At 36.5% G+C, this 12,717-nt stretch overlaps 1 protein-coding gene across 1 annotated transcript; it reads right to left on the bottom strand.

Moving 5' to 3' along the window:
• Nucleotides 1-574: 574 nt before the first annotated feature.
• On the bottom strand, nt 575-12,596 carry LOC114519617 (protein HID1-like). Its single transcript, XM_028539779.1, has 28 exons — nt 12,434-12,596; nt 12,182-12,331; nt 10,709-10,772; nt 10,260-10,357; nt 10,125-10,166; nt 9,987-10,037; nt 9,852-9,905; nt 9,691-9,737; nt 9,305-9,426; nt 9,120-9,177; nt 8,964-9,035; nt 8,317-8,470; nt 7,927-7,983; nt 7,627-7,683; nt 7,429-7,512; nt 6,754-6,910; nt 6,181-6,266; nt 6,018-6,096; nt 5,412-5,473; nt 4,699-4,801; nt 4,415-4,467; nt 3,968-4,050; nt 3,599-3,645; nt 2,991-3,166; nt 2,799-2,890; nt 2,301-2,400; nt 2,167-2,225; nt 575-1,684 (listed from the first exon to the last, which is right to left on the bottom strand). The coding sequence occupies exons 1-28, from the start codon at nt 12,497-12,499 to the stop codon at nt 1,621-1,623; spliced, it is 2,337 nt and encodes a 778-aa protein (XP_028395580.1). The 5' UTR covers nt 12,500-12,596; the 3' UTR covers nt 575-1,620.
• Between the last annotated feature and the right edge of the window lie 121 nt (nt 12,597-12,717).

Raw genomic sequence — 12,717 nt, 5'->3', positions numbered from 1 at the left:
GGAAATTGTTACCATTTCCAGACGAACAATTTTCGTTTGTAGTAAAAAAGTATACAAATTTGCAAACTTTGCAAGTCTATATTTTCCGCATTTTACAACATTTCGCAACCAAACTTTGCATTTCTATTTGATTGCATTTCCTTGCAAGGATAAAAAAGTAGTCTATAATGCAAAAGGCCTATTGCAAAGCAAATGATACAAAAGCCAAATATGGATGGTATTTATAGGTTTACCGGTGGCTACACAGGATGAGTAAAAAAAACTTGACACCTTTGAAATTCAAATTAACTGTAATGTGACAGAAGTTGCCTGCAATATCTCATGGGTATACGAAGCATATCAAATAAGTGAATCATTGATTCACCTAAAACATAAAGTTTGTTTCCTTTGGGAGTTAAAGTGCATTTTATATAAGCTCCGTTTTTCATGGGAATTTTCAAATTCCAGCCTTAAGTTAGCGGCTAATTTGACTTTCAAAGTGTCAGTTTTTTTGCACTAACCCTGTACGTTAGCGTAGCACAGCTTTGTATATTATCTTACATGTCATGTAAGATTTGAAAATTTGAAAACTTGAAGATTTGAAAAGATTTCCGTTAAGATATGAAAAGCTATTATTTGCATGTTGTGGTGTTAATTTCGTTCCAACTGAAAGAAGCGATTCTTTTCAAAAAGGGACCACACTTTAAATTAAAATCTCTCGTTAAATGAATATTTGTTCAGGTTGAGCAAGTAAACACAAATAAAATAACGCAAAAAAAGATTACTCCGTATTTGTACAGGGTGAGTGAAAAAACCCCGACATCTTTGAAATTCAAATTAACTGCATAGCGGCTGTAATGTGACAGAAGTTGCCTAAAATATCTCATAGGTATACGAAGAATATCATATCAATTAACCTAAAACATAAAGTTTGTTCCCTTTGGGAGTTAAAATGCATTCTAAGCTGCGTAAATAAAAAAGAACAGTTTTATCAAATCGTTTTTGTTGATTGTACACATGAGAATTGTCATATTCAGCAAGAAGTTCCCGGCTAATTTGAATTTCAAAGGTGTCAGTTTTTTTGACTCACCCTGTAAATGTTTGCTCAAATATTCATTTGCAAATATTTTATCAGCTGCTTTAAGAAAATCAATCTATCGTTAAATGAATATTAGACATTTCTATTTACACCGGCAGAATACAATAATTCAATATGCAAATGATGAGTTTAAAATAATTTAATGGAATGTTTAATCGTTTCAGTTTATTCTTCACTAACGTGCGTTTTACTTTGAAAATGATTCGTTTATGAGGAGCAATGCAAGGCAACGTGGCCAAAAAAATATTGAAATAATTTGTACTGTTGTCTTGAGAATATGTCCAGTGAATTTTAAAGAATTTTAATACTTTTAATGTTCACATGTCATCAATTTAGTTCAGGATATTACGGGTATTCGGGCTACGAACAACCGCCCCTCCGAATTTTAACCCCGGACTCAGACCCGATACCGGAAGTGTTACCTCCTATTTTGTCATACATTTAAATATACATGCTATATCTATTACATCTTAAAAATCAGATATTTAAATATTTATTCCACGATTGATAATTATGGATATTAGTCATTCTAATTCTTGCTATTAGACTCGTTGAATTTCAAAGAGTTTCACGTCAGTGTCGTACCAAATTGGTGGGTCGATATTCCTATCGCGAAAAGACACGAACGGTTCAGAGTGCCAACTCTAATGCCCACCCTAACACCCTCCCTTATTCCTAACACCCCACCTTATTCCTAAACCCCTCCTAAACTCTAGCCTCAATCCTAACCTTTAGTCTAATCTCCCCACCAATATTCCTACCCTCCCTTTACCTAACCCCCTCCTTAAATCTAACCCAAACCCAACCCTTAGTCTAATCCCCCCACCAATATTCCTACCCGCCCCTATTCCAACCCTCCCTTTACCTAACCCTTTACCCAACCATTAGTCTAACCCCCCACCAATAATCCTACTCTCCCCCATTCCTACCCTCCTTACACCTAACCTCCTTTGCAACCCACCACACCTAACTCTCCGCCCTTAAGCTTGTATATACATAACTTTGAGGAAGGTCTTCATAGAGCTAGAAAACCTCCTTAAGAAATGCTGAAGACTTGGAAACTCTGATGCTAAGAGACCCACACTAACCTTAGGTAGACAATACCCCACATGTACGTACGGAACCACATCTGGGTGCCACTGTTCGCCTAGATATGGACACAAAACAAGTCTTACTGGTTGGCTCGAAACTGGTTTAAACTGGTTTTATATCAGGCGCTAACCTGGTATTTTCTAATTAGGATAGGATGAGGTACTGGTAGTAGACCAACCAATGTACCATGTTGGAGAAACTTTAAGATCTCCGATTCATCTGTTAATCCCCTGAAAATAATGGTTGAATGATGTTAGAATAGTTTGGAACTGATAGAGCTAACTTTAGAGCTATCCATTAAATAAAATTAGTTTAGTTTAGGTTTCCTCTTGTAGTAACACTGGATCTATAAGAGATGATCCTTACTGGACCTCTATGAAGAACAGTTTAGAACTGATAGAGCTATCCAGTATAAATAAAGTTCATTTAGTTTAGGTATCCTCCTGTAGTAACACCGGATCAATAAGAGATGCTCCTTACTGGACCTCTAGTAAGAATAGTTTAGAACTGATAGAGCAATCCAGTGTAAATAAAATTAATTTAGTTTAGGGTTTTTTTTGTAGTAACACTGGATCAATAAGAGATGATCATTACTGAAGTGTTAGTTCAGAATCCACAGAGCTCATACTTGTCAATGCATATTTTCTCCACTTGAGGCACAAGAACTTGCAACATTCTCATGATCGTTTGCAAAGGCAGCTTTTGTTTCCACGACTGGATCTATAAACAAAACAAAACGGTTCAAAAACACTGAAAAATGAAGACAATTTCCACATTCTTCCCAGTTCTACAGCAAGACAACGAGTCCTGGGTATCTTACCCATTCAGAGGTGGCGACGAATGAACCAGTACTCGAGACAGATTGCGAGCGACCAATCACTTTGCGATACGAATTATTTTCTTTCGACGTAACCGACTGATTACCGGAGGCTGCCGCTGACCCTTCATCGCTGTCACTTGAATCGCCATCGACAACAGTTCTGTGCACTTCTTCCACTAAAATGGATACGTTGAAACACGTTACGACGAAGCCACGAACTAATCTTAAAACATATTTTCAAGCCCAGGACAGACTGGAGACAAAAAAAAGCCTTTCAGAGCACGCAACGGGGTTTCCGGGCGTTGTTATACTATGCAATTTTCCTTGGAACTTGTAATGCAATTATAATCTTGAGAGATGTTAATTTGTAAAGAGTGTTGGAAATGCTAAGAAAACGCTAGCAGATCGTAAGAAATGTTCGTATTTGACAACTTTAGATACCTCAGGTGTAGAATCGCATTGCAAGTTACAAGGAAAGTTGCATAGTACAATACCGCCTTAAAGCTTCAAAATACGTACTCTCCAAATCTCAGCTTTACACATATCCTGATTATACTCTCGTAAAACGTGGATCTTCTTAACACAATAATTCTTATCTAAAGAATTACCTTGCGCTTCGATTTCTGGTAGTTTGTCTGCAATTGGTTTATCCTCCCTTTACAAAAATAAAGTTGATAGAAAGAATTGAAATTGTCGTTGATATTTTTTACCAAGCTAGTTCCCAGCAGGTTAGTTTAGGTTATTTCCTGTAGTAACACTGGATCAATAAGAGATGATCCTTACTGGACCTCCGGGAAGAACAGTTTAGAACTGATAGAACTATCCAGTATAAATAAAGTTAGTTTAGTTTAGGTTTCCTCCTGTAGTAACACTAGATCAATAAGAGATGATCCTTACTGGACCTCTAGGAAGAACAGTTTAGAACTGATAGAGCTATCCAGTGTAAATAAAGTTAGTTTTATGAATAATTTTCTTACTCCTCTTCACTGGATGATTCTGAGGCCCGCCGTCTTCTTCTTGGTCGTCTTGCTGTGCTCGGATCAGTCGATAGATTCGCAAGCTACAAGGAGAAGATTAAGACAACGAATTATTACTACAGCCACAAGTCCATAACATTTAGAAACGATTATCTCCTTTCCTCAGCTAAGAAAAGCAATGGTCTACAAGGCAAACAATATATTCTAGAGAGGATTCTTCACGAGGTATCAAAAGCGTACAACGATATTATAGCAAATATAACGAAGTCTAACTCTCCTGGCGAAAGCCCTTACTCGAAAAGTCGAGAAGTGTTTTTATCTATTTTATGGCGTTGTTATACCACATTTGATGCAATGTTGTTTGAAAACGCTGGCACGCTGTTTCTCAGTTATAAAACAAAAGGTTATGTTCTTTTTAATTGGTTTGTAGTTTAAAATTACACTCACTTGGTGGAACATGTTTCTCTTTCTTATGATCGCGTATATCAAATGTGAATTGCCTGAAATTGGAGGAATATATTTAGAAAGATGTTTCGGGTGGAAATGCAACGTGTTCTTAACACTCAATTATGAAAGGCAAAACGAAGACACAAATCGGTTGCATTTATCGTACAAATCCTGCGTATTTAACTACACTAGATTTAAAAATTAATTTTTCATCTATCCCTGTTGGTACAACTCAAAGTGGCGTCAAATGAACTTTCACTTAGACGAGTACGAGTTGAACTTACCATCAAATTGATATTGAATGATGTTATTGAATATTTCCAACAGGAAGAATACTAAATGATGGTTTGTGGCGCCCGAGAAGAGAAACCAGGGCGTAGAGAATGCCTGGAAAATGTTTACACGATGATGAGATCTTGGATAAATATTTGGATATTGATCAAATTCACATTGAATTTACTAACAAGGGCACTAAATGATGGTTTGGGGTGCCCAAGAGGAGAAACCAGGGCGTGGAGAATGCGTGAAAAATGTTTACACGACGGTGAGATCTTACATAAATTGTATTGAATGTGGTATAACAACTGCCTAAAATCACACACAATCCAAAAGACATCTTTTGTCTTTTGGATTGTCTACGCTAAAATAGACAAGAACACTTCTCGACGTTTCGACCTGCGGGCCTTTGTAAAGAGAGTTAGTTTATACATCATACTAACTCTCCTGACGAAGGCCCTCAGGCCGAAACGTCGAGAAGTGTTTTGTCTATTTAGTCAGTTGTTATACCACATTTGATGCTAAGTTGTTTGAAGACGCTGCCACGCTGCTCCCTGGTTATAAATTGTATTGATCAAATTGATATTGAATTGTGTTTTTGGATATTTCCAAGAACAAGTGCACTAAATGTCACAATGTTTATTACCATGATAAGTAACAAGATACTAACACGATACGCTCATTTTAAAAGGAATTGCATGGAAATATTTGCAACACTTACTTCAAGTAAATGTAGCAGTTTATTCGACGTGACCATGGACAGAGATTTCAAGTATGGTGAAACTGTTGGAATCAAAGCATTGTCACTGTTAGTATAAAAGAAAAACCAGAGACCCAAAAGAAATATGGCGAGTTTTATAGAGTCTTTGCATGAAAGCAATCTTTGCCTAATGGGACATGCTTGAGTCGAATTGAAACAGTTGAAGTGAGCATAACTGGTCTGTTCATGTGATCCAATTCACTTCTAGCGGATGTTTTATAGTCTGTTGACTTGCAATGTATATTATAACGGGCGGCATATCAACTAAAGCTGGCCAATGAAGTACTGCTTTATGAATAGCAGACTACATTCTATACGTAAGAAGTGAAATGGATCCGTGGGACTAAGTGAGGTTTAAGTGAGGTATTTGACTCCAATGGATGACCACTAAGTCTCACGACACGTGTGTTTCTACCACGCGCGTTTGTATTGTTGAAGGAATCCCACGCGCGCGTCTGAAGGGCGAGGCGCGCGTCTTGGAGGGAGCTTTTCGGTTTACAGTGATTTTAACTGGATTTTAATAGTTGAAATCAACTGATCTGAAAACAACTGGAACATCTTTCTTACCGTTAACGACAATCGTCAGAAGGCAATCGTACAGGGGCTGAAGTCTTTGATGTCCAGTCGTTATAATTTTATGAAATACCTGAAAAATGAAATATATCCATCGATCTCCCCGTAATAAATAAATAAATGAAATCACAAACGTGCCTACATTATGAATACTTACGATGATCAAGAGATCCGCATGAGTCCCCGTGAATACCGGTATATCCATTGGTATCCTCACGGAATACGGTTTATTGAGACGAACACCTTAGGAAGAACATGTTTATAGAATTAAGCGCAATGTTTGAATTTTGTCGTTTGCGTTTGAACGTGTGGTAATGGACCTTTTGCATAATAGACCAACTTGTGATCTAGGTAACAAGAAGGAAATAAATCACCTCAGCTAAAAAGAGCATACCGAAATTATAGCATAATTGCCAAGTTTGGCCGCAAAATGTCAAGTATTCCGGAAAATATAGCCATGCAAAGTAGCCAATTTTGTATACTTTTTTACTACGGCCGGAAGCGTTTAACTAATCTAGTTACAAACTTCCGGCCATAGTAAAAAAGTATACAAAATTGGCAACTTCGCATGGCTATATTTTCCGTACTTTACAATATTTTGCAGCCAAACTTGGTAATTTTACTAAATTTAGTACGCACTTTTTGGAAATTTCCTTTTTGTTGCCTAAATCAAAAGTTGGTCTATTATGCAAAAGGTCCAATTGAAAGTGCGATTTTAAGGGAATCTTACCGAAGTTTCTTTCCCCACTGAGTAAGAGTAAAATAAATACACCAATATGCATAAGACCCAAGCGAGATTGATCAGATCTCGCGTCGTTCAGGTGGTATAATATCGGAACTAAGATCTCCAAAACATCGCTGCTTTTCAACACGAAAAACAGAAATTTCTACAAAGAAATTTAAAATGCATTCAGCATCTTGCAAAATAGCATTCAGCACCTTGTTTATCATGGCAAAAAAGTATCGTCCTTCAAGAAACATGGTAATGAAACGGGACATCGTAGTATCGAGAAATAGACCATTTTCATGATGACATTCCTAAGTTTTGATCTGTATTTGGTGAATGCAAAACACCAAACAAAGGAGTTATTGCAAAATTTAATGCGGCGGCTATCAACAATGTTATAATGTCAACGCCATTATAACTGAGATGAATACAAAAGAAGCTTCGATTCAAGTGTCATTTTCCTCTCGGTGTATCCCGAGAAATCTTTTCATTTTCACAATATTTGGAGATTATGCAGTAAACATACTTTGTGGATGCTTTTCAGGTTTGCAAAACATTTTTAATGCTGAAAATTTTAGTGCTGTTGCATGAAGATATAACTGAGGTTTTGAGCATATATTACGCGACATAGAAAAATATCTCCTCTTATTATAAAATTACAATTTATTCTTATCTCACCTTATTCAAGTCGCACATTTTCCAGAATAGAACCAATAACTCCTGATGAAAGTTGATTTTCTTGGTGGAGTTAGGAAGATACGTCTATAAAACACAGCATTTTAGTAAGACCATCAGTCGAAACTGACTGCAAAAACTATTATATATACTAGCATATATATACGAGGTTTATATCAGACTGTTTTTATTCAAGCTTACCTGTATAAGCGGGTTATTCAGAAGCTGTGCCAATCCATGGAGAATGAAATGAAAATCCTACGAAGAGAAACACAAATATTTAACATAATTTTAAAAGGATATTTTGCGATTTCACTCGCAAAAAACTATTTTCACACGTTTTTTAACAAGCAAGTACACTTAAAAAGGTATAGATAATGGTATAAACTAGGAAATAAACATAAAACAAAGACGTTTTTGAGGCACTTTCACCTTGACACCGCAGTTACACGGCAAGAAAACACGGAAATCTCTTAGGGTCAAAAAGGCAAGAAAATATACCTCTTCACGATGAATACGAGACAAATAATTGCAAAACAGGTTTTCTTGTGCACCAAGCTAAAGGAAACATTAAACTTGATGATGCAAGTTTGATGATGATGTATTTTTGACTATGTATTTAAACAACAGGGAGGAATTTCGTTTTGAACTAAACGGCAAATTTGTTTACATTTCCATGCAAAGTCAATCAGAATGCCTCATTTTTTAATACTTCATGTAAAATGGTAAATAATGCACCTTTTAACCGGAAGTAGTCAATATTTGTGCATTCTGATAGGGTTACAGAAAATGTAAACAAATTTGTTGATTGGTCTAAAACGAAATTCCTCAGACAGCAAAACACGGGGGAATGCTTCACGAGGCAAGATCTTATCTCTGTAGATTCTGTACCTCTGGTGTCTGTTCTAAGACTCCCTCCTCAGAGCTGCTCTCTGCAACAACGCCATGACTTTGCTCGCTGTTCTGATCTAACAGCACAACCAGGAGCTGTGAGGCGACCTCTGCCAGTGGTTCTCTTGTATCGTTGAACATCAGGTGGTTGTAACTAGAACAGAATGTGATCTCTTATGCACCATAGTTGAAATAAATACCCTGTATAATAAACACTCCTAGACCCACTGAGATCTGGGGCAACTGATTACTAAATCATATCGAAGGACTAACGGTAGGAATACAATTAGGATTGAGTTTTGAATTAAAGTTCTGATTTGGATTAGTGTTGGGTTAAGACTTCACGATCGAATGGGATCAAGATTAGGATTCTGATTAGGATTAGCATCGGGATCAAGGGTTAGGATAGGGTTTTATATTAGGGTTCTAATCAGGGTTAATGTGAATTAGGAGCCAGCCAGATTGGGGTTTAAATTAGGGTTTAGGATTAGCAATAAGATCAAGAGTTGGATTGGGGTTGGGATCAAGAGTTGGATTGGGGTTGGGATCAAGAGTTAAGACTAATTTATACAAAACTTGCAAATCTGCTCAAGGTTATATTTGCCAAGATTTGCCTGGATGAAAATATTGATGAATAATGTACTCACGGGACACCATACCCGACTGGGTCATAGGAACAGACTGTGTTTAACAGCGACGTAAAAAGTGGCAAGGCATGCCTAAAAATATATTTAAGAAAATTTTTGAGAATTATTACCGTTTAAATATACTCCAGGTTTTGAAGAAAGAGCCGAGAAACCAACCTGTTCTCTGATGAAGAGAAATGGGCGAGCCACTTGTTGGGTAACGCTTGATTTTCAGCTGTGGAGAAAATATGAAATTCTTACATTTTGAGGGACTTTAGCATCAAAATTTTATCATCTCATTTTTAACATTCATGATAAAAAATTACAAGTTACATGGAAAATTACAAGTTTGAATAACATACGTGTAGGTGGGAGATACATGGACTCAGAGAAACATGTCAGGAGAAGTTTCAATATTGCAACTCGGTTAATGTCAAACTGAAGATTATGCGCAGGAGATACAGAAAAACCAACACCAGCCTCCCTAGAGGATAAAATACAGCTTCAATAACAGATCACCATGGGCACACAGAGACTCTTGGGGGCAGTTATGATTGGGGATGGATGCCGTGTGGTTTTGTAGAGGGGGAGGTGCACACAAGCTTTCAACTAGTGGGTGGGTCCACACCCCTAATGCTGCCCTCTCCACCTAGGATAGAGTGTGCACACCCCTATCCCAGACCTCAGAAGGCTTCTAACTCAGCCTGCCTCATGAGAACTGAACTTCCTCATGCAAGAGATCACTTACCAAATGTATTCGCAACTATCAATTGTGGAGAGATCCTCTGGGTTTTCCTAGATACAAGAGAGTTTAATTCAGTTTATCAGCTCTTTTATAAGCCAAGGAAAGAAAACTACGCACGTTACAAAAAGAATAAGTTCCCAGACTACATTGTTGTTACTACTCACTGGACCAACTCTTTTTGTAGCTTGAACCGTGAAATCTGGACAAAATAGCAAGTCCTGCAACAATTTAAGAGGATATAGAATAAAATAACTTTATGTTCACAAAATACATTGTGTTTTATGCTAGAATGTACATACCGCTAAAGCATTTAACAAAGACTGAGCCATGGGTGGAGAAGAATCTGTGTTCTGTAAATATAGCAATTTATCAGCATGAGAAAATAATAAATAATTGCAATGCACTTACTAATTAAATTTATCTAGAATGCGATTTACCATTTCTCTGCCTGTCAAACCACCAGCATGATCTAAGTCACCCTGAAAATAAAGGACATAAAAGGGTATTAACTTTGCTTCAAGGGCATAGGTAGTATATGTAATGTATAGTATATGTCTCAGTTGTGCACTTACAACTTCACCAGGGACCGTTGACCAGAAGAATCCTCTCCAATCAGGATCCTCGAATATGTATGGGATGACTCGTGTTAAAATGTTCACACAATTTAAAACTAAAAAATAGATAATAAAGCATGGATTAAAATGAAAAGTGTAAATAAATTTCATGCAATCTGGGTACCAGCAAGACATATCTGGGTACTAACTAATGGTTGTTTATTACAGTACTCTTTGATTGCTCAGTTAATCATTCATCAGAGTAAAATACCAAAGTAGCAGGGACTCATCTGGGTTCAATGCAAACCAAATGGGGTAAAATTGATCATCTCTGTTTACCAGCTGATAGTTTTAGTAAATATAGAATTAAAGTTTTTCTGAAAAAGTCTGCATAAATATTGTGTAATGTGAAACAATGCAGACCTTTTTAGAATAACTTAAATTCTTTAAAATCATATTTGACCAACCTATAATATGTTCTTGTGGACCTGTACAGCATGTGGCTCTTGCATTTACAATTCTTTCCACACACTACACAAATATATATACGTTTGTTTCAATCATTCATGCAACATAAGTATAATCCTCATAGATATGAAAGCTATGTGCAGTAGTCATTCAATGAGGGTCTACATTTTTAATAGCCTACTCATCTGTGTAAGAAAGTTAAAAATACTATGATGCATATTACTAAGTAATATATAGATAAAATACAAATGATTTGCTAGAGCAATTATCATGACATTTTATGGGTTGGATAAGAGATTGATTTTCATCAAGTTATAAATTCAGATGTCCTTTCAAAATGTATAGTTTTAAACGCAATACATCTTTTTGATTTGTGCACAACATACCCTACACAAGACAATCTTTGCCCAATTGTCAACAAATTACTTGATATTAATTGTTTGTCTATGGGTTCACTAACATATATATGATTTTCTGCACCTGATTTAATGGAGGTTGTCCTTTCAAAACCTTGAACCATGAACTCAGAGTATACGAGAAAATCATGGGTTATCTCAGGCTATATTACACAAATTGAGGCTCAAAGAATTGCCTTTTTGAGCATAATTATCATAAATTTTCTATAATGTCAAAGATATTCTTGAAAAGCTAAATTCATCTTCCTTAAGTCCTGTTTACACTTGCAATTTTTGTTGTAATTTAATGTGTGATTTTCTTTTTTGGATAGATGTGAACAAGCGAATTAGTCACAGATAATCAAATTAAAGCTATTATACATCAGAGCATTTGTAACTAGTTACTCATTCTTATCAACCAAAGGAAGAAAATCACACAAAAAAACACAAAAAAATTGAAATGGGCCTTTATGCCTTATAGTTTAGGGTTCATGTTTGCAAACGGACAGCCTTTATTGAATTAGCCTTTATTGAATTTCGAACAATTGTGCAAATGCAAACAACTAAAATATTACAAAATCATGACAGACTGTTATTAATAAATAAACAGATCCCTCAACTATGTTATTCAATGACAAATTACATTGCATTTTAGCCACAGAATAGAAAATTAGTGGAGAAGCAATCTCTGTATGAAACCTCTGAAGTTGAACATCTCCTGGTCAATATTTCATGTTTTATGCCATTAATTTGGATGGAGAACAGCATGATAGCTATTGCTTCAGCCTATAAATATGCTGAACTGGTAGCATTCAACTCCGAATATCTGCCATCATTCAACTCAGTCAGCTGCAAGCTGTTACAGTACACGTTGCTTAAATCAAAGATCTTTCTGTCAGAGATCAAATTCCTACTGAGATTTAAACTTCAACTTTATACAATACTGCACATAAATCTCATATCCACATACAAATGCCGTTGTAAATGCTACAAATACTGGCTATTTTAATACACAATACGATCGCTGTGATTTTGACGTGGCATTGTCTATTAGGAAAATATCACGGTTGAAATTACCTTGTACAAAAGTGTAGCTAAGTTTGATGGGTTGTCGTCCCGTAACGAACGAATTTCCGTAGCTGGAATAAGGGTGAAGATGTCACTGACTGATACGCTTGGATCCGTCCAGAACTGAGCCCAAAACGCATCGTCTCCAGCCTCTAAAGCCTGCAAAAATCAATGCATTGTGTAACTGAACAGCCATCAAAATCGACTTATAAACAAACGAACAACAAACTTCAAAAGCTGTGTCTTTAGCGATCAACATACCGTTTTTTTCGTTGTAAGTTGTACAACTGCTTTTCTAAAAGCGAATTTCGTGTCAGTGTTCCCCATTTCGCTAATGTTTGATGTTTTAAATGTAAGAAATATCACACAACGTTTCAAAGACACTCAAAACCACTCACAAACCACAAATTCGCCGCCATTAATATTCAAGTTACTACAAGCTACGACCACCTACGACGAAGTACGTTGGAGGATTTCGTGAAAGTCCGAACGCCTGTTGACGGATGTCCTTTCGACGAGACGCAAAATACGCAAATTATTCTGTT

This window comes from Dendronephthya gigantea, unplaced genomic scaffold, assembly GCF_004324835.1.
Source record: "Dendronephthya gigantea isolate DGI-Jeju-01 unplaced genomic scaffold, DenGig_1.0 000013F, whole genome shotgun sequence".
Taxonomy (NCBI): domain Eukaryota; kingdom Metazoa; phylum Cnidaria; class Anthozoa; order Malacalcyonacea; family Nephtheidae; genus Dendronephthya; species Dendronephthya gigantea.
The sequence above is the reverse complement of the archived record's forward strand: the minus strand, read 5'-3'. Positions and strand labels throughout refer to the sequence as shown.